This window comes from Lingula anatina, chromosome 2, assembly GCF_051362555.1.
Source record: "Lingula anatina isolate TDL-2025a chromosome 2, LinAna3.0, whole genome shotgun sequence".
Taxonomy (NCBI): Eukaryota; Metazoa; Brachiopoda; class Lingulata; order Lingulida; family Lingulidae; genus Lingula; species Lingula anatina.
The window spans coordinates 17,466,853-17,487,262 of record NC_141768.1 but is presented as its reverse complement, the minus strand read 5'-3'; the positions used below and the strand labels follow the sequence as shown (position 1 = coordinate 17,487,262).

General features: G+C 38.4%; 3 protein-coding genes across 3 annotated transcripts; 1 reads left to right on the top strand and 2 right to left on the bottom strand.

The window, feature by feature from the left end:
* The first annotated feature begins 1,917 nt into the window (after positions 1–1,917).
* Positions 1,918–3,075, top strand: LOC106162656 (allatostatin-A receptor). The gene has a single exon (XM_087005026.1). The coding sequence runs from the start codon at positions 1,918–1,920 to the stop codon at positions 3,073–3,075; it is 1,158 nt and encodes a 385-aa protein (XP_086861152.1).
* A 9,369-nt stretch (positions 3,076–12,444) lies between these two features.
* On the bottom strand, positions 12,445–19,952 carry LOC106162687 (E3 ubiquitin-protein ligase RING2). The gene is made up of 4 exons (XM_013540045.3): positions 19,287–19,952; positions 18,739–18,864; positions 18,431–18,493; positions 12,445–13,234 (listed from the first exon to the last, which is right to left on the bottom strand). The coding sequence occupies exons 1-4, from the start codon at positions 19,909–19,911 to the stop codon at positions 12,993–12,995; spliced, it is 1,056 nt and encodes a 351-aa protein (XP_013395499.2). The 5' UTR covers positions 19,912–19,952; the 3' UTR covers positions 12,445–12,992.
* Positions 16,591–17,859, bottom strand: LOC106168505 (uncharacterized). The gene is made up of 2 exons (XM_013547591.3): positions 17,599–17,859; positions 16,591–16,908 (listed from the first exon to the last, which is right to left on the bottom strand). Exons 1-2 carry the CDS (start codon positions 17,792–17,794, stop codon positions 16,769–16,771), a joined length of 336 nt encoding a protein of 111 aa, XP_013403045.2. The 5' UTR covers positions 17,795–17,859; the 3' UTR covers positions 16,591–16,768.
* Positions 19,953–20,410: the final 458 nt, after the last annotated feature.

Below are 20,410 nucleotides of genomic sequence, written 5' to 3'. Positions count from 1 at the left end.
GTGTTGACGCATGGTACATGATTAAAACTATAAATCACTTTATTTGCCGTGGAGTGGGCGCTGTTCGATAGCGTACTCATCTTTCATATTTATGCCCCTGATGTCCTCGGTGTTGCGCCGCTATCTCATAACTTGTGTTGGATACAGGCAGTTCTGTGGGGACCAATGAGAAGCCCCCCTGGATGCGATTAGACTCCGGCTCTTGCATCGAGACCCCTGCTCCGGGGTCCTATGGGATACCGCATCCAGTAGAAAAAATGCCATTAAGGCCATCTGGTACGCCATTAGCTTCGTCTACCGTGTAATTGGGATGCGCTCGGTATCATATGTATCTATTGCAAATGCATTTTAATTTAGGTATGGAAAGAAAAAAGATTATGCTGTTTGGGGTAAGTCTTTCCTTTAGCAAGCGTACTTGTGACAACTCACAGGTAAAAGAAGACAATTAAGGAGAGAAGCTTTAGTAAGAAAAACAGCCGACGATTCCATGTATTTCAGTGGATTTTTAAACATCAGCAAGTTGAGTAATTAAGTCGTCAAAAACCTTTACCTGTTTTGCCTGGTGTGAATATAACATTAATTGTGGTTCCCTGGATACATGTGACGCGTTTCATTATATTGGATTTACCGAGTTGGGCAATTAGTTAAAAGGTAACTTCAACTCGACTAACTGGCAAGGTTTTTAATTTGGATAATTGTTTGTGAACGTGGTCCAAGATCAACGCCTTGATGATGACGTTAAACCACTGGTCGCTTTAGGAACATGCAGAGAAGCCACAACCAGTCTCACGTTGGCCAAGAATGGTCAGTAATCACAGAGTAATCGGGTCTTATAAGTTCTTCATGCTCTACAGAATACGAAATGGAGGAAACCTACCAACGGTATGCTGTCTTCGCTTACTGGGGGAAAGATGCAAACGCGCGTTATTTTGATTAAAAACGCTCCGGTAAGATTTTCTTTCCTTCCATGCGTTGAAAACACTACATTCTTGTTGAGTAGCACAAAAATATAGAAGAGAACGTCAAGAAAATATAGGTGCCATATGGTATATGATATAAAAACCAGTTTCGTTACGCTGTCAGCATATTAAACTGACGTGGTACATGTAGCTTGTCCTCTTTCGTTACTAAACATTTGCAACATTATTTCTATCAAATTTGCGGAGTCCTGCCCTGGCGTACATTACAAGCGGTGATTATTTCTGTGCTTTTGACCAAAATTGCCTGTTGCAGTGCCTGTTTGGTTTCAGGAAAAACATTATGTGTGTTATTTTGTGTTCGTTAAACAGAGAATGTGCGCCTTTTCTGCGGATGTTTACTGTGAAAAAAGGCAACCCTCGAAGATCTTAAGTGACAAAAAAAAAAAAAAAAAAAAAGTTACATTATAATCATGGCGTTTTTATCTTCAGCTGCAGACATGTATTTTGGGTAGAAGATTGCAGTATTTGTTAACGTTATGAATTTTTTCTACAGCGATAAATGCCAGTGTTGGATTGCAAAAAGGATCATTGTATATGTGTTATCTTGAACTTTGTGAAATTCCAGGACTGATATTTTTATCAAACTTATATATGTATCAACACCTTATTAATGTAAAACCATCTCTACCTTTTTTTCTTTCAGATTATCTGCAAGTTCCCAAGGGTAACACCAAGAAGTGGATTGACACAACAATTGGAATTCATTTAAAAAGTGATCACTCAGTTTAATTTCAACTTCAAGCATGGACACCTGAGAAATTCCTTCATCCCGTGTGCATCTTTATCGTAATGTAATATGCAAAGTCAATATGGCGCGCAAGATGGACGTTTGTTAACAGACGTTGACCTCTAGACGTATCAAAACTTACTTGCTTACTTGCGTTGCCAGTAGCCACATAATATACTTGCCATCCTGGCTCATACTTCACAGACTGCAATGGAGGACTACATAAATACCACTTTCTTCACAGCAGATAACTCCACGAACAACACGGACTCTGAAGATTCCTACAGTGAAACGGCGTTACATGTGGCCGTCGGTGTGGTGTTCTCTTTAATAACAATATGTGGTTTTGTCGGCAACGTTTTGGTGCTTGTAGTCGTCGCTGTCAACCAACAAATGCGGAATACCACCAATATTTTGATAATGAACTTAGCGGTGGCTGACTTATCTTTTATCATTCTCTGTGTCCCTTTTACCGCACTTTCATATATCTATAGCTATTGGCCATTTGGGAAACTTTTCTGCAGTTTAATGTATTATGTGGTTCATGTCACTGCGTGGGCCAGTGTATGGACACTCGTACTTATGTCTCTTGACCGCTACCTGGCTGTAGTTCACGCCGTGAAGTCTATGACCATTCGGACCCAAAAGAACACCATCATAGCCATCGCGATTCTGTGGGCCATTATTCTAGCTGTGAACATACCGTCATTTCTTCAGTACAACTTGAAATACTACGAGTACGAGGGAGAAGAAAGGGCAAGATGCGCGGATTGGACACTTCAGCTGTCTCCAAACGTTCCTACAGAAACAGAGGCTTTTTACTGGTGCTTCTTTATATTTGCCTACGCAGTTCCTCTGCTTATTGTGTGCACGCTTTACTTTCTCATGCTCCGCCGCTTGCTATGCGGTCGCTCCGTGGGGACTCGGTCTGCGGAATCCACCCGTGCCAAGAAGAAGGTGACCAGGATGGTGGTGGTCGTGGTGGTCATCTTCGCTCTGTGCTGGCTGCCGATCCAGATTTTATTCCTGGTACGGCTGAAGTCGGTTCCCGAAGGGAGCAACTTTACCTTGCAATTAGTGTTTCTAGTTTGGCAGATCATCGGGATATGCCTGGCCTACATGAATAGTTGCGTTAATCCAATTCTCTACGCATTTTTCTCACAGAACTTCCGAAAAGCATTCGCTAAAATCATCTGTTGTGGACGAGCGCCCGTGTCTCTCAGAGTGGAATTTGAACGGACAAGTTTTCATCGCAATGACTTAAATGACGAGGCGAGACAACAACTTAACATTGATTGCCAGAAAGACAATGGGACCTGTACAAATGGCAGGACCTATGTGACCGGCGTTGAAGACGAGGGACTGTAGTAAGCATCAGTTCAGATAATGTTCAAGAATTGAACTTTCAGAAAATGGCCATTACTCTTTGAACCGTGAGAAGTAAGTGTCCTTGTGTGTTAACCTATAACGGTTGCAATAGTCGTAAGAGACGAGATGTTTTCATTTTGAAAAAAGTAACTGCTCATCATACGCGCCAAAAGGTGTATGGATTCCATTCAGTGGAAAGAAAGTGCAATCAGCCTTCTCTTGATCAGCATTACGAAAACTGTTATCTGCAAGGAGAGGTAAATTTTATGAAAAACATTTTACGTGGTGCTACGTAATGAAGTGAAATGTTACCTCATGGAGTGCCGGAGACAGACTTTTGTGAATAAACCCAACTTGAAATAAACTTTAAACGTATCATGCGTGTGCAGGGCGAGAAGCTAATTCTGCGTGGGTGAATAGGCCCTACATTAAACGTAACAATCCATCTGTGTGACTGTGCAACGCGCAGTAACTATAACAAGATGGAATATATGCGTTCCTATTCACCGACTGCCTCAGCCAGGCAGGCATTTTCTTTGTTTGTTTGTACGTGATTAGGAATATTAACTGTTTGGATGAGGTACTTCACCATGATAATATACATGATTATATGTGTCTGAATATATGGGCATAGTTGCCAGGGACAATGGGACTTAAAAAAGATTTTAAAGTATGTTTGCCCAGACGTTATGAGTGATGTGTACTACATGTCGTCTCTGAGAAGTGTAGATGATCGAGGACGTAGACTTTTATTTTTTCCTCATTGAAACTAATAATTATACATGTATTCACCGGTGGACACAAGTAGGTTTTTTGTTCTCTCCATTTAGTTATTCAAAACACAGCTTCCAAAAACGTTCACTTTGGCCAATGGGAAAATTCAGCATGGATTTTAGTAATCTTTTTTATTTAAAGTAAACCTAATACTGGTCCTACAGTAGTCAACAACTGAATTGATTTTGTTTACTTTTTTGGATACATTGGGATGTGGTTCCAAAAAAAATTGCTAATCAACTCAGATATTACGAGATAGATAGGCAATAGGGTAGAGATTAGTTAATGCTGAACCTGGACCATTCAGTTCTTCAAGATGCATGTCATTAAAAACATGAATTGTCGTCAGAAAATAGATACTTTTTATGTGTAAATGAGTTTAGGCAGAACAAACCTGTCTTAAAATCCCATGTACATTTAACAGTGTATGGTTAAAATTGTCATGCAAATAATTTTTGATGTAATTGCACACTATTTAACGATGTTGAAGCAAGGATGTTAACCCTATACCCAGCAAACACAAAACGTTTAACAACGTTACCATAACGTTGCCATTTTTGTTATATAAACATTATGGTAACGTTTTAATAACGTTCTGTGTTTGCTGGTTAAGCGCCCAACCCCCAAAGCAATTCAGAACGCCTACCAGTACTGAAACCCCTGGTACTTGGTCACGTGTGAGCAAATAGGGCATGGGTCTCAGAACTATCTAGAACAAAATACTAAATTGTAGTCTATTACTTTTCAATACTACTTTGAGAACTTGGGGAGGGGGGGGGGGGGTAACCATCACAGTGCTGTGGAGCAACTCTCTGAAAATAAGGTTTAAATCATGAAGATATATACACATATTTCAGAGAACGTCAGGCACTAACTTGAGCAGTTTTAATTTTAGTAAAAGATAATACGTCCAAAATATTTTCCATAGGCAGACGAAGAGTATCGCTTGGTTCATATCACACAGTAGAATTCTAATACAATTATATCCTTGTTTTCCGTTTCCACGGGCTTATTCTATAAAGACATGCTGCTCATTAGCCAGCCTAAGTTGTAAGACGTTTGTGTTTAGGTAGATTGAAAATTAGTGTTTCATAACGTTCATCTAGACACACTGCCGCCAAACGTTGAGCAGAGGTAATACGGAAATGAGGTATGGTGTGCCTAAAGTAAGAATATCGGTTAATCTCGAAGAGATTTGCTGCTGGTAGCTGGTATTTAATCTAATCAATGTAATTGTATTATACTGTGGAAAGGTTGCCATGAGATGGGCGATAAACAGAGTAATTGTCTTATGATAGAAATATTTAGTCTTAGTAATTCAATCTTCACATGTTGGTATATTGCCCATTATACTCAGCGTTTATATGTAGAATATTATACATAGAAATGCACCTGTTTGTTAGCACAAGTCGAGACATCAAATGGGGTTATATTGTAATACGGTGTATATGAGTAAAGAGACATGTATGTTGGAAGTTTGCGTTGTGAGTCTTACAGACATGGTTTAAAGCGATCGTACGTGGGATTTTTTCAACGTAACTGTAACTCTTTTCTTTGTGGGCAGCACGTGCTACTTATATCACAAAAGTGACGCATCCTTTACAATAATATCCCTGTTCAAAGGCCACCAGGCAATATCATTCAAAGCATTTCTTACACCAAACCCCCTCACACGAACACGTCATAAAAAGCATCTTAACACGTCGATTTATAAATAAACGTAGTTCATTTACGGCGGATGTGGTAAAGTAACAGAACGGCACCCTTAACGATGGCAAGTGACGGGTTTTCTCTAAGTTAGAAGACTTCATTTTCCATTTTCCTACACGAAGTACAACAAAATGGATGAACATGCATTGGCATTAAGAGAAAATGCAATGTACTGTCGCAAATTAACCAAGATAATTACTCCAACGAGTATTGCAACGTGATGAAGATAAATTAATGGGTAATAATTGTTTTAGGGAGTCAATTGACAGGTAACAGCAACTTGCCATTGTTGCAGGAAGTTTCCCTTTCAATGATGAACGGCGACCCATAATACAAACAGGAAATTTTGCCAATGAGGCATAATGGTGTTATTGTATAGAAAGAAGTAATTGATTAAATGGATGCAGAGCTTAATCTGTATAGTCATGTAGACCTGATTACCCAATCCCTCCATTTTGGCACCAAGAGAGTTTGATCCGTCACACGGTTCAACGCTGATCAGATCATTTGATTTGACATAAACCATTACTTATCAAAATATCTATAGAATAAGCCAAACAAAGAAAAACAATACTCAAAACGTGAGAAATCCATATCCTTAATTGTCATGACACGCAGACGACATCAAGAACGATATTCCTAACCTATAACATTTGGTAACGGCATTTGATCTCCGAACAAAAGTGGTTATATTGTGTCTGGCCAGACATTTAGAACTGAATTTTTAAATTAGAATTCAACATTGAATCCAAGTCGGTGACAGGCCAAGCAATGCATATATAGGTTCATGTGTTGGAGAAAATTGCTTATTTTCTCGAGGGAAATTTCGATTGGGCGCAAAAATCTAGGATAGAATACCTTTAACTTCAGTGGCCTCGCCTAAGGTGAGACGACACCTGTGACGTTGACATTATTCCATATGAAGGATGCACGTAACCTTTGGTCAACTTTGAAATATGGTTCAGAAAGATAAACGCCATTTGATAATAACAACCTCACTGCAAGACGCGAGAAAAAAAGAAGCGAAGATCTTTTCTTACGTTATGAGTCAATTACCCTTCATGCGTTTCAAGGAAATTAGAAAGAAAATATATCAAGTATTTTCTATCAAAAGCAGTCTGACAAAGAGACATTTTTCAACGGTATACTTTTCATTTTGTAAAATAGATCGATAACGACACTGGTTTGAAGAGTATGATTGCCCTAATTAACTTTATTAAATTGATAACTGTTCATTATCCATGATCTATGGCAGAAAATAATGGAGTTCCTCACAAACATCTATGGCCAACTGAGGATATGCGATTGAAATTATCAGTAAGAAACCCGTTTCACTTCTGTTCAAAGACAAGACCGTACAGCCATGCGCCACGCCCCTCGCTGCAGATTTCAGTGTGCTGCCAGAACCTCGCTCACGTTTTACTACTGCTCAGCATTTGCTCACAGTCGCCAGTAAAATTCTGGATAGGCCTAAGGTATTCTGATCATAGAGATGAGGTTGTGTATTAAGTTCAGGGAGACGCATCTAGAATATGGATTTCATCTTTTTAAAAAGTCCTATCCCTACAATTGGCCAATCATTAAGGCTGATAAAACCTTAGCATGTGGCACGTTAATTTAATGATTTTCCTAATTACACAAATTACGTGGAACACACTTGGGACCCCCTCCCCTAACAGAGAAAGAAAGCCCGTTAGTTTAGTCGGAATCCCGCCTACTGCCAACCCAAATGCCAATCAAAAGTTATTGTTTTTACTTATTTCCTTTCAGCTGTTTTCGTAACCAAGCCATACATTCCAGATCCACATGAGATCGTTTGCACTAACAAAAATAATTGACTCACCTGGAAAATACACGAAGCGTGCAAGCTACGCTTAATCTTTGAATATATTAGTATATTGGACATATCATCGAGATACTTTGGTTTCAATTTTACCTGTCTAGAAAATGAGAAAAACGCATTATCGCTTTCACGACTATCAAAATAAGACTGGTTGTGGCCATCAATCTTGAGCTTCATTATATACTAGAATAAACCATCTGCATCACTGGACAGGTATGCGCAGTCAACTCATCAATACACAGGCTAAAACTTTTTTTGAAACTGAGAACAGTTTTCCCTTATAATTGCTGACAGCTAAAATTTAAATGCTGAACGGATATCTGCTTCTTCCGAGCATGTCAAGAAGCCAGGTGCCAGTGCACTGTCTGGGTCGACTCTAAACAGAATATTTGACAATAGACAATGTGCATCGGTCTCTTCTGTGAGCCAAAATACTTCTGAATTATAGCCTTTTATAACAATGTTTCACAAATTCAAATGTCATGGAAGGCGTTTTATTTGACTTTTTTACTTACTACCTATTCTCATACATGTAATACAATTTCCCTTATAGCCACTGTGATTAGAAAGCTGTAACAACTACTAAGGTCCCCACTGGTTCCAAATGACATTTTTAAAGAAAACAATTCAACGAACAATAATCAGTTCACCGTGCGCCAATAGATAGAATCCATCTTTCAAACCAACAGTTGTTAAGAATATATTTAACCGGTTATCGCGTTTATTTACAACAAAGATATCATCATTAGTCTCCGATATCAATCAGTCCCTTGAGTTCCCCTGCTCCTTGTTTCTATCTCCAAATTAGGGATAACTTGCACGTTGGTCGATATACTGTACATAGAATGGGTAATTAGTTCACAAGACGCTACAGATGTCTTAATGTTGTTTTATGAAGGAAAAGATCGAATTTATGTTCATTGAAGTTGACAGAGCGTACCATCCACTGTTAACTAGCTGGTAATTGTAAGGGACGTGTTTGCTGTAGGTTTTGCTTAAATATTCAACATTACAATAAATATCATCTTCCCCCGTTGTTATGTTTCGTCTATCCCAAAAGGTCAGGCAACAGTTGCATGAAAATGAAACAATAAAAAAGGATAAAGTCGGCAGCCTAACCTCCAAACTTAATCCCAATATGGATCAATAACGAAAGAAAAAACGAAGGGAAATGCCATTTTGCTCTGCTTTTGTTCTCATGGTGTGCGCTTTTTAGCCTCTATATTTGAGGAAATCGCTGTGAAACTTTTTGATATGAAGGAAATGGGCATAAAAGCTTTGTCATTCAGATAATTCTGCCCTTTTAAAATACAATTTCCTTGTACTCTACCTTGCATTTGGTCCACCTCTTTTTAAAATCTGAGCGAAGGTGATGCACTTCGACCGGGGAACAAGCGACAAAGGAGAGAAGGATATCAGGGATGTGGTTTTACAAAGCTATGACGTGGGCCGCACAAATCAAATGATGCAGTATTATGCACGTTCCTGAAATCCAACCGTAAAACTGGGCATTAAATGACAAATTTCGGGAAATGAACAGCCATAAATATGTTAGATAGGTTACAAACACAATTAATGATAGTTTTCGACTCTGTGCAATATAAAGTGGTAATGGGTTTTATTAGCAAAGCCTAATACAATCGATTTTAACCACAGACGGGTATATCCAGATTTCTGTACAATTTCCATTTCTTTCATGCAGCAGAATTATTAACTGGTATATCAGCTACGTATGCGACTACATGTTTCACACAAATTAACACGTGAACCATTATTTTTCTTCGGTTTTTAGACTACGGGTGGCCTTACGGGATTTACTTGAGAAACAGACAGAAACAGCATTTATTGTGGTACGTTTTTTCATTTGACAACCGGTGTATCATCAATATATATATATATATATACATGTATATATGTTTGCATCCTGGTAATATAAATCCAACCTCCTTGTTCTTTTCCTGATTAGGTTTTATATTGGTTTCTCTGTCCATATTTGCCTTTTCTTGTAAATGTTGATATTACAAGGTTTAATATCATAACGGTCCAGGCACACTATCCTATGATATCACAGTTAACCTCGTAAAACATTCATTCCATCATTGTCATTTCTTTTTCAATCAAACAGGTTTCTCTAAAAATTATCCCATCAATGAATGACATTCTTTTAACTCTAAGAAATCGACCCCTGCTGTTCAATATAGCATCAGAATGCCACATTCGTGCAACAGACCAACTGAAAACTAAGAGAAATTTACCGAAGAGAGTAGGGAGTGAGAAACTAGCAATTCTTTGCATAAATAAAAAAATTCTCGCCCAATTTTTGTGAAACACAAGTTACATATACCTCTGTGTATTACGTTAATTAGTACAACCAGCGCTAATTATGACGCAGATTAGTAAAAGAAGATTAGGATGTGTTAATTAGAGTAGCGTGAATTTCAGTTTTCTTTTTCTGATCAATACTTTGGCTGCGAGAACACGGAGTTGAGCCAGTGCGTGTGACCAAAAATGTTTTCTTTAAACAAGACCAAAAAATTCTAATAGGTATTTACATGCATAAAAATAGGAGATTTTATAGAGTCCTTTGAAAAAATATTTTTCTCTCTGCGATCAGTGTACCTATTGAATGATATCTAATTAGTTCATGACACTCATATACGCCAGCTCCCTGCCAAGATAAATCCCTAGTAATGAAAAAGCACTATTTTGCACAAGATCTTAAACATTTTGATAAATGTTCCATATGGATGTCTAAAAACAGTTCTACATCTGCAGTACTCAAATGACTTTTTAAACATCACTATTTTACACTCTAGTTTTTATTTTAGCATTGATCAATAAACAATATTCAAGCTACGAAACTTGCCAATTCTTTGAGTAATGCAAAATAGTTGATTGGAATTGTGTAACCTGTATAACAGATTGACAGGTCACATCTACATTTATGCCATTGCAAGTCAATTTTGTTCAGCATATTTAAAGGGTGACAATGACAATATCTCGCCTTAAAACCCAAGGGAGAACTTAGTTAATTTTGTGGATGTGGAGTTTTGGGCGCAAACAAAAGGATATCGCGTTGGAATCGTAAAATTACAGCCTGGTAGGCCTATTACCTTACCAAAAGAGAATATTGCCAGTATCTTTTCTGAAGGACAGAAGCAAAAACGCTCTAAAGCCCTAGTTTCCAGAGGATCAGTCAAGAGCAGATTTCAGATCCCTGGCCTGGACCAAAGAGTACTAAAAACTTTTTGACCTATTAGAGGAAGAACCGTCGCTAGGAATGGGCCCGACAACTTCACTGCCACTAAATGCGTCACTGGAAGCATGCCTAGTTTTCAAATAAAGCAAGATTTCTTTTCCGTGGTGTTGTTGGCAGACTCAATGTTTCATGTCAAGTTCAGTAGAGATTAGCTTAAGACTTTGAAGTGGGAACTGTCCAACTGTGGGATGCCATTCCTTATGGAGGTCGAACCAATTTGGTGATAATCATAAAAAGTGTAGCTGCCAATGTGCATATGCAAATTCTTGCGACAAAAATGGTGCCATATGCTATTAAAGTCCGTTTTGGTCGTAACTTTCTGTTTCGACATGACAATGCTCTACCTCATAGTGCTTGGAAAACACAACAATTTTAAAGACCAGGAATTTGAATAAGTAGTACGGTCTGCTTTTTCTCTTGGCCAGAATACCAATACAATAGACCACAACTGGGATGCTCAAGACCGCGCTGTGAAGAGCAGAGGTCCAGTCGGCTACTCTGGATGAGCTGAGACAGGCTCTTGTCGAGGTGTGGACCTCGAAGAATAGATGGCATCATCCGGGTTCGTGGCAGCTACCCAAGATACTAACCCTGTGATTAAATTCGTAATGGCACAGCATTGTCTTTGTCGTTGAGTCTGCTACTCCTCTCTCGTCGATGTATCCTAGAACATGACGTATGCATTTTCCTATAAATTGCAGTTAATTTTTCCAAACTTACAAACGAGCACCAAAAATATATATATACTTCAACGGGTAGAACAAGAAATTAAAACACTTATGAGCTGGATGAATGACGTTTTTGTCTAAGTTTGAACTTGCAGATGCAACATTCTGTTGGAATATTTCATCAATTTAACAAGTTAACAAGTGTAAAGATGAAAAGGGTTAATCCTCATTTTGGCAACCTCAGATGATCCAAAAGTGACCAAGGGGTCAGTCGGTCAATAAAGCTTTCAGCCATGGGAATTGTAGATATTAATTGAAACGACTTGATACATAATTAGTAACATCAGCTGTTAGTGGGTTTAGCACTGCATATATCGTAACTGTCGATGGCAGTTTTCCAGCATGAATTCATACAAATCATGAAGAGAGCATAATACAGCGGGGACGAAAGAGAGGGTGTTGTCTGATAATTTGAACGAGTCGCTGATGGTCAGAACCCGATGACTAAACACATGGAGGTTTCAAAATGAAGTAGCTGGTACGCATCGAATCTGAACCTCAGGGTAAATTCCGCGGGAATTGTGTGAACGGATGTTGGAAAACATCACTGACATTGCGCGATGGTCGTTGTTAAACCTATCGACAACTGATGAGCTTTTCCATCAATAGTTAAGCAAAGGAGGCGGGAAGGGCTGAAGAAATGCGTCAAGTAAGACACTGGATTCCTTAGTTCCGTAGAAGGGCACATTACATAGTTAACTCTTCTGAGATTTGCGGTATGCGATCAGACCCGGCAAGTAGGGAAATTGCTACTGAAAAAGAGTTGTAACAAGAATTAAGAAAATTCTCAAACCCTTAAGAAACCAAAATGTTAAGGAAGTTATATTACCTTTATTTATTTGAATACTTTTATATCATGCACCAGTCTTCTTGTTTTGTTCATGTGCACTACAATGTCGATGAAGACAGACATTACAATATATTTACAACAGCAACAAGACTAATGTGAAGTTATGAACACTAAACGGTCTATTTGGTATTTACATTATTTTCCTACTTGCTACATGAATTAACAGTTAATACGTAAGATGTATGCAATTACCACAGAAAGACACTTGAAAAAGTTCAGAGTAAATGTGTTTGTGTTTACAGTTGTACATAGCGCTGGGACCTCCGGAATCTATAGGGTGAAAACACATCTAACACAATTAAATGTTATTCTCATCTGGCACAATCGATTCCCATATTCCAGGCATCTCAATTATCTATTCCCACTGTTAAATACCAAAGCAATGGTAGTTTGTGAGTCTATATAGTCTCACTTGTCGTTAAACTGTTTTTGTAAACTAGTGTTGCTGACAAAAATTTGCAAACCTTTTTCTTTTTAAGAAAACATTGACAAAGGCAAGTTATCTCTCCTACAATGATGATGAAAATGAGCAAAAAGCTGGCATACAAGAAAATTACCAATGTCATTCATTTACATGATGTATATTTCATATTGCATCAAATAAATGAATCACAGTAGTCACATGAGTTTTGTTACATTTCACTGTGATATAACATGGAACAAAACCATGTTCACAACAACCTGTGTTACAGTGTAATCAAGATGCTCTTTTGACTTCACGTATGAAATAAGGATCTAAATCTATCATTTTCACTACACTTCTTCCATATCCTTCTCTTTTTCCTTGGGTCTTTTTTCATTGGGAGATCCTGTACTGGGGGTATTCTGAAGAGGCTTTTTTGATGAATAAAACATTTCTAATGGCTTGTTCACTTTCCAGTATTTTTCATTGACTTGCTCCAAGGTCAGGGCTCCAGAGAGGAGGACGTGGGAGCCAGGAGTAGGGGAGATGTATATCGTGTAGTTTTTATCCCCAGAATCCTCTGTGGAAGTACCTGAATTGGTCAAATATAATTTGATTGCATTTCATTTCCAAAGGTATGAATACACCACATAAATTTTAAAATGGGTAAAATATGTACAATTATTTCAAATATATGATAACATTCACACACATATGCACAAAGAGGCACTAAAAATGTTACTGGTGTTCAAAAGAACATCAAAATAACAAATATCACTAGAGGATCAGAGAGGCGATACCGCCTCCGGATATTGTACCACCAGCTGGAGTAAGCGCATTCGTATGGACCCCCCCCCCCTTCCAAAAAGGGACACCATCACCAGTCTTGTGCTTGACAAGCTCTATAAGATGCAATCAATAAGAGTTCTCAAAATATGCAAAAAAATATAACTAAAAATGGTACAATCAAGCAGATTTTCGAATTGACTTGCATTTTCCTACCCTTGATCACTCCTGAATTCTCTAGACGAAAGGCCTATTGGTTTTCCTTGAAAAGTGTTGTTAATGGTGCATATATGCCACCCTGAGCTTCAGAGATAACTTGACACTAACCTCTTTACTATAGCCTATCTTCATCGCGTCAAGTTACCTCTGACGAAAATAGTTTGACCTAGTTTATATAAGCCAATCGAATCCATGTTTCAAAATTTTTCACCAAAGTTTGGTGAAAACGCTGATTGGTTGACCGTCAATCGGCAATCCTCGGCTGATTCCGCAAGCTCCATACTAACAACATAGTTATTGTCGAGTGCGGAGACATCCGAGTAGTTCCGAGTGCATAACCGTACACAAAGAAATCATGGAGTATATCGGAATTGAAACCAGAGCAGTTTGATGCCCTGCATAATTATCTACTGAGGGATGATGTATTTTGCATGCTTCCCACAGGTTACGGCAAGTCCCTGATATTCAGCCTTATCTTTGATTGGTCCAGATTTGAACAAAGCGCGCTTTGACTCGTTCGCGTTCATTGGCTAGATCGTTCAATGAGTCATTGAGTGCGGGCTTTAAATTTGATTGGCGGGCGGCGGAGGCAATCGAATGTGGTCAGAGGTAACTTGACACGATGAAGATAGGCTATAGTGAAGAGGTTAGTGTCAAGTTATCTCTGAAGCTCAGGGTGATATATGCTGACAAAAGAGAAAACCTATGGGCAACAAGGGGCACATCTCTGCTAGTTTTAAAGATATGAGAGGCAAGAAAATATGCAAAGCTCAGTTCATGGTGAAAAAGTAGGTCAAAGGTCAATTTCAATATCATAGTTTATGAATTTCTATTCAAGTTCAATAGCAACCATGGGCATTTCTTTGCCAATTTTGCAGATTTAAAGGCCTGAAAACATGCAAAAAGCAGTTCATCATAAAAAGTAGGTCAAAGGTCAATTTCAAGGTCACAGATTGCTAGTTCATTACTTCCTATTCAAGTTCAATAGTAACTATGGACCTATCTCTGTCAGTTTTAGAGATAAAGGAGAAAGAAAATTTGCAAAGTTCAGTTCATAGTAAAAAGATGGTCAAAGGTCAATTTTAAGGTCACAGTAAATTGCCAGTATATGACTTACTACTTAAGTTCAATAGTAACTATGGACCTATCTCTGCCAGTTTTGGAGATAAAAGGGAACAAAAATTTGCAAAGTTCAGTTCATGGTAAAAAGTAGGTCAAAGGTCAAATTTAAGGTCACAGTAAATTGCCAGTATATGACTTCCTATTCAAGTTCAATTGTAACTATGAACCTATCTCTGCCAGTTATGGAGATAAAAGGGAACGAAAATTTGCAAAGTTCAATTCATGGTGAAAAGTAGGTCAAAGGTCAATTTTATGGTCACTGTTTAATTGCCAGTAAGTGACTTCCTATTCAACTTTAATAGTAACTATTGACCTATCTCTGCCAGTTTTGGAGATATAATGTTACAATTCTGAGTTACAATAATGTGCCACCACAATGTACTTTTTAATACAGCATAACACGAAAACCGTATGAAATACAAAAAAACGGAGACCATATGCGATGTTGGGCTTTACATGCTCTACAAAATGCAAAAAAGAACAGGTCGCTAGCATTAACGGTTCCCGAATTAGAGACAGTTTTCAGTTTCGGTATCTTATGGCCGCTTCTCCCGTGAAAATGCACCGATTGACCCCAAATTCACGGAGATAAAAGATGACCCAAAGGGTAACACTTTCCAATAATATTATTGGTTAAGTCTGTGTAGTGTCTGAATAACAGCGCAAATAATATTTTTTTTGTAAAAAATTTCATTTTTTTGAAAATTTTGGCCTGTTTGACCTTGAAATAGAGGTCAAAGGTCAAATCCAAGGGCATATTTGAAATCTACACATATGACTTTTGGAAAGCCGTCTGTAGAAATTTTTCCCATAATTCCTTCCGTAGGGTAGATAATTGGCATTGAATTTTCAAAAATTTTGACAAGGGTGCATTTCAACAAGCGTCACGCCCAGGTTAATGTACCGACTGAGACAAAAAAATCTGGGGGTTCAAGTTGAGGTTATATGTGACCTTGATCCAAGAGATGGGGACAGGGGTCCTTGCGGTCTAGGAGGAGAAGCGGTAACGGTGACTTGTATCCGGCGCCAGTACGCGGAGCCGGCGGAGCTTACGGAGCCGGCGGAGCCAACGGAGCCGGCGGAGCCGGACGAGACGGGTCAGGACTAAAACCATGAGTACCGCCAGCGTACACGCTGGTGGTACTAATAACACATGCACACCACAAACACACACAAAAAGCACAATAAATTAAACTGGTACTCATCAACAGGGGTCGAAATGTTTAGAAAATCATACTTTCCCTGCCAGGAAAGTGATTTTGTACATTACTTTCCCTGCAAGAAAGTAGCTTTCCCTGACAACAAAATCATGAAAACCGATTTCCCTGATATTAAATTAGATTATTTTAATATGATGATGAATTATAAAGGTAAGAACATATATTTGAGAAATGAATGTTTATTGATATGAAATAAACTAACATGGCATCCGAATATAGTGTTTTTTTATAACATCTAGGTATATTTGTTAACATTAAAGCAATAATAACTCTTCGTTTCGGCCAAAAAATGAATTTTCCTGGAGTAAACAACAATTTTCCCATACTTACCAATGGTTAATGAATCCATTTTTACATTCAAAGTTAGTCCCTGGTTTTTTTCTAAAAAGTTTGGTTTTTTGTTAAAATCTCTTAAGAGATTTTAACAGAGTATAGACATCAATGGAGGTCACGTGGTCTAAAGACAAGTTCAAATATCAGAATAAAAGCTATAACTGCTGTTTTTGTGGTAAAACAGAATATATTATATTTCTATGAGTTATTCACAATGTGTTTATTGTGAAATATAGATCTCATACGAAGAGTTATTATCCCTTTAATGTGACTGAAATCTTAGTATCAAATACATATGCTGCATCTGTAGTGCTGACTGAAAGGACCATCACAATGGCCAAGAGAGCACAAATATTAGGGTAAATGTCTTTAAGTACAGTCAGCATTCTACTTAAAAAGGCAACTGTGTCCTGGCCCTTTTCATGGAGTTCCAGCATGGATTTTTTTTAATGAGGCCATTCAGCCTGGCACATGCTTGTTTTAAATCCAGCATTATCCAGTGTCCTGAAATGTTCTGAAAGCCTTTCAATTGTCTCATCTCCATACTCGTCACTGTCTATATTCTCCATGGGTCCATCTTTGGCAGCTAAAAAGTAAGTATTAATGGTAATTGATTGATTAAGATTTTATTGCAATTATATACAGTTACAGAGAAATAAGTGGACATTGTACACTAGAATGGTAATGTGAATACTTTACTATGAACTGAAGGCAGACTACGGACATGTCAATTATCATGTAATCATGGTCAAACCAATAAACAATGGACTTGCTCCTAGTGTGCACAATGAGTAATTTCATTTGAAACTTGGGGCATTTTCTTAATAGTTGGCAATTTCACACCAATTAGAAAAGGGTAAGTTGAAGAAGTGCAGTGAAATTTTTATGTTACAAACACTCCATTTTCAAAATTAAAGGGAATAAAGGTACTCTAAGGTCCTCAATTATAAAGGCTAGAATAACCCATGACATCTTAAAAAAGGTCTTCAGTTTGGTAGGAGTTCAATGAAAAACAAATCAATCACTTCTCAAATAAATTAAATAAGTCCAGGTGGAGCTCTTGAGAAGAGCCGAAAATTCGAGGGTAAGAAAAACTCAGTCGGTGAAAAGGTCCATTTGTTTTTCAATACATCATGTCATCAGCAAAGAGAACGAGGTAGGGCAATTTTTATGAATACTACGTAACAGAAAAGTAAAGACGTCTTGTTTATCATTAAATTTACAGTTCATTAGATATGAAACTTGTTAGACATTATTATTATTATTTACGACGTACCTGTATCGTCGCCATGTGCACCTGCTTCACCCTCATTTCTTATTGTGTCTTGAAGTATACATGTGTCTTGTTTAACGAGTTTGCTTGGTTTTCCCTTGCTTTCGTCATTGATTTTCCACTTGAGGAACTTCATTTTCTGACCTTCAACCTCCATTAGACTTGAGCCCGACTTATGCGCGCAACCTGAATCTTGCATCAGCTGATCGTGCAGAAAATGGCTGACTGATATTCGTTCTCCGTACTACGCTGTCCGGTGCCTGTTATTTGGACGCTGTGTTAACTTTGTTCCCGCACATTAATTTGTTTCCGTGAGTTGCGTATAGGTTCTCTATGTTATACCTGATAGCTGCGCAGCCTTGATCCTTTCTATGTTCAACATTGTGTAAAAGGGATAGGGAACGAGTCAGATATACCACTGTAGATGCCTAGAGACGATTTTGATTGACAACTCTCTTGAAATTCAAAAGGAGGCCCCGTAACAAATTCTAGCTTGTCATGTGCGTGCGTCCTTAGTTTCAGAGTGAGTACTTACGTCGAGCTTACTTGCGTTGTGGAAAATGGTTAAATAATTGACGGCTTGGTGCCAGGAAATAAATTTCATTATAGGGAACAGTTCTTCGGGAAAGCGACTTCTAAGTGCGGTTTCCCCGAGAGGTTTTTGCATTTCCCGGGCATTTCCATTGATTTACCGGACGGGAAAGTAAGATTTGACATAGATTTCCCGAGCTCGCAATAGCTTTCCCACGGGAAAGCGGGAAAGCAACATTTCAACCCCTGATCAAATAACACACATCACAGAATACATTTGGGCAAAACACCAAATTCATCTTACCTGGTTCTCTTGCCTGTCTTTCCAGGGCAAGTCTCATGTACAAATATTTGGCCAAGTGATCAACTGAAACAAAAAACACAAACTGTATGTATTCAAGAGTAATATCATGAAACAAAATTAACCTGGCCAGATGAACTTATGAGTTGAATATCTTCTTGGATAATGGTATATTTTATGCAGAAAACATACACAACATCATCATTATTATTATTAAATATATATTTGTACTTTTTTATTTTTATTTATTTATTAATTCCTTTTTTTTTTCTTTGGGGGGGGGGGGGGGGGATATAAGACCACATATTTACCAGATGCATTTGCTGTTGTTTTAATATATCTAGTGTACGCAGCTATGTCCTCTATTTCATCCATAGGATGTGGCTTGAAGACCAGCTCAATTTCACTGACGGGAAGGGCTACAAGCTCAACTGTTCCTGGAAAACAATTCAAAATTGCCTAATGAATGAATAAAATATTTATAATCAGATAACTTCAGTATATTTGATGTCTCGTCATCAATGAAATATCAGTGAATGCATTAATTCATTACTACTTTATCGATGGATTTATAACTTTCTAAACCCAGGAGGGATGACCCATCAAAATGAAACAGAACTTTTATCTCACTCCCCATTTTCAAGTGAAAATTGTAACTGATCACATCCAAAACACTGAAATGAAAGGCAAATGCAACAGACAACTTGATAGTGAAAAGAGGGCAAAATTACAAAACTCTCCACAAATCTAACACTGGACACGGTCCAATGCTGGTTTCTGGAACAAACAATATCCTGCAATTCAATAACACTTTCACAACAGCACTTCTCTGCCATGTGTACTGCCCTTGTCATCTTACCTGTCTCTGAACCAGTAGTGGACCCTGCTCCTCCTTCATCCTCCACCGACACATTATCCGGGTTAGAGTCATGGGAATGTTCTCTGGCAACACGTTTTCGGGGTTGGATCTCCCCAGACGTTGATCCCTCAACCCTGGGGTCCTCGTTCACCTGTTTTCTCACCCGTTGCGCTCTGTTCATGGCTTGGAGCCGCAGTCCCTCCTCGATGCTGGTTGTTAGAGCTGCGGGGTTGTGGTGTTTATTCAGTTTGGCAAGCACACGTTCCTGGTGCGCTTCATATTCATCCCTACTGGGGTAGATTTTGGATATTAAAGCATCAAAATTTGGATCATGTCTCAAAGACCTTTTTGAAACCAGCTTCTTCCTGCATGTCGGACACTCTTTGTTGCCGCTGCGAAGAGCTGTTATTATGCATTCTTGACAGAATCGGTGCAGACATTCCTTTGTGGTCATAGTATTTTTTAACATATCTAGACATATTGGGCACATTAACTCACTGTGCAGACTTCTTGGAGATACTGCAATCTCAGTATTATCAGTTATCGCTTCTTGCGGCGTCCTTTGCAGTTCGTACAAACTGAGCTCCCATGTTTTGTTAGACGGGGGTGCTGCTTCCGTGGCCATGCTGTGAGCACGATCGTGAAAGTAGTCCAAAATATAACAATCACTCCGCATCATATTTATAACTGATATACAAATTTTTCATATTGTTTCTATTCTAAGTAACTGAATCGGGCACGATTGGGTGTATATCTCTTTGAGGACATTCCCAGTACAATGCACATCTGCGAGCTTATTTGTAACCGCAAAGTTTCAGTAGTAGTTTTTAGGGGCGCAATAATCACTCACTTTCATTTATGAGCAAAATGCGTCACTGTTATTATTTATCTGTATTTTTGCCAGTGACCCTTACACTTTTTATTAGATGTAGTCTGCTGTGTCTGCAGATTGATCAAGTCTTGTTTGTTTGCTTCTTGTTACTATAGTTTCTCACTTATAACAGCGGACCCGAGCTCATTTATTCCACATGCTATTTCGTTTTCATCCATAGTACGCTATGTGCACGGTTATTGAGAGCGAGGTCCTTGCGTGGAGTTGATCATTACAGTCTCGTGTTTCTTCT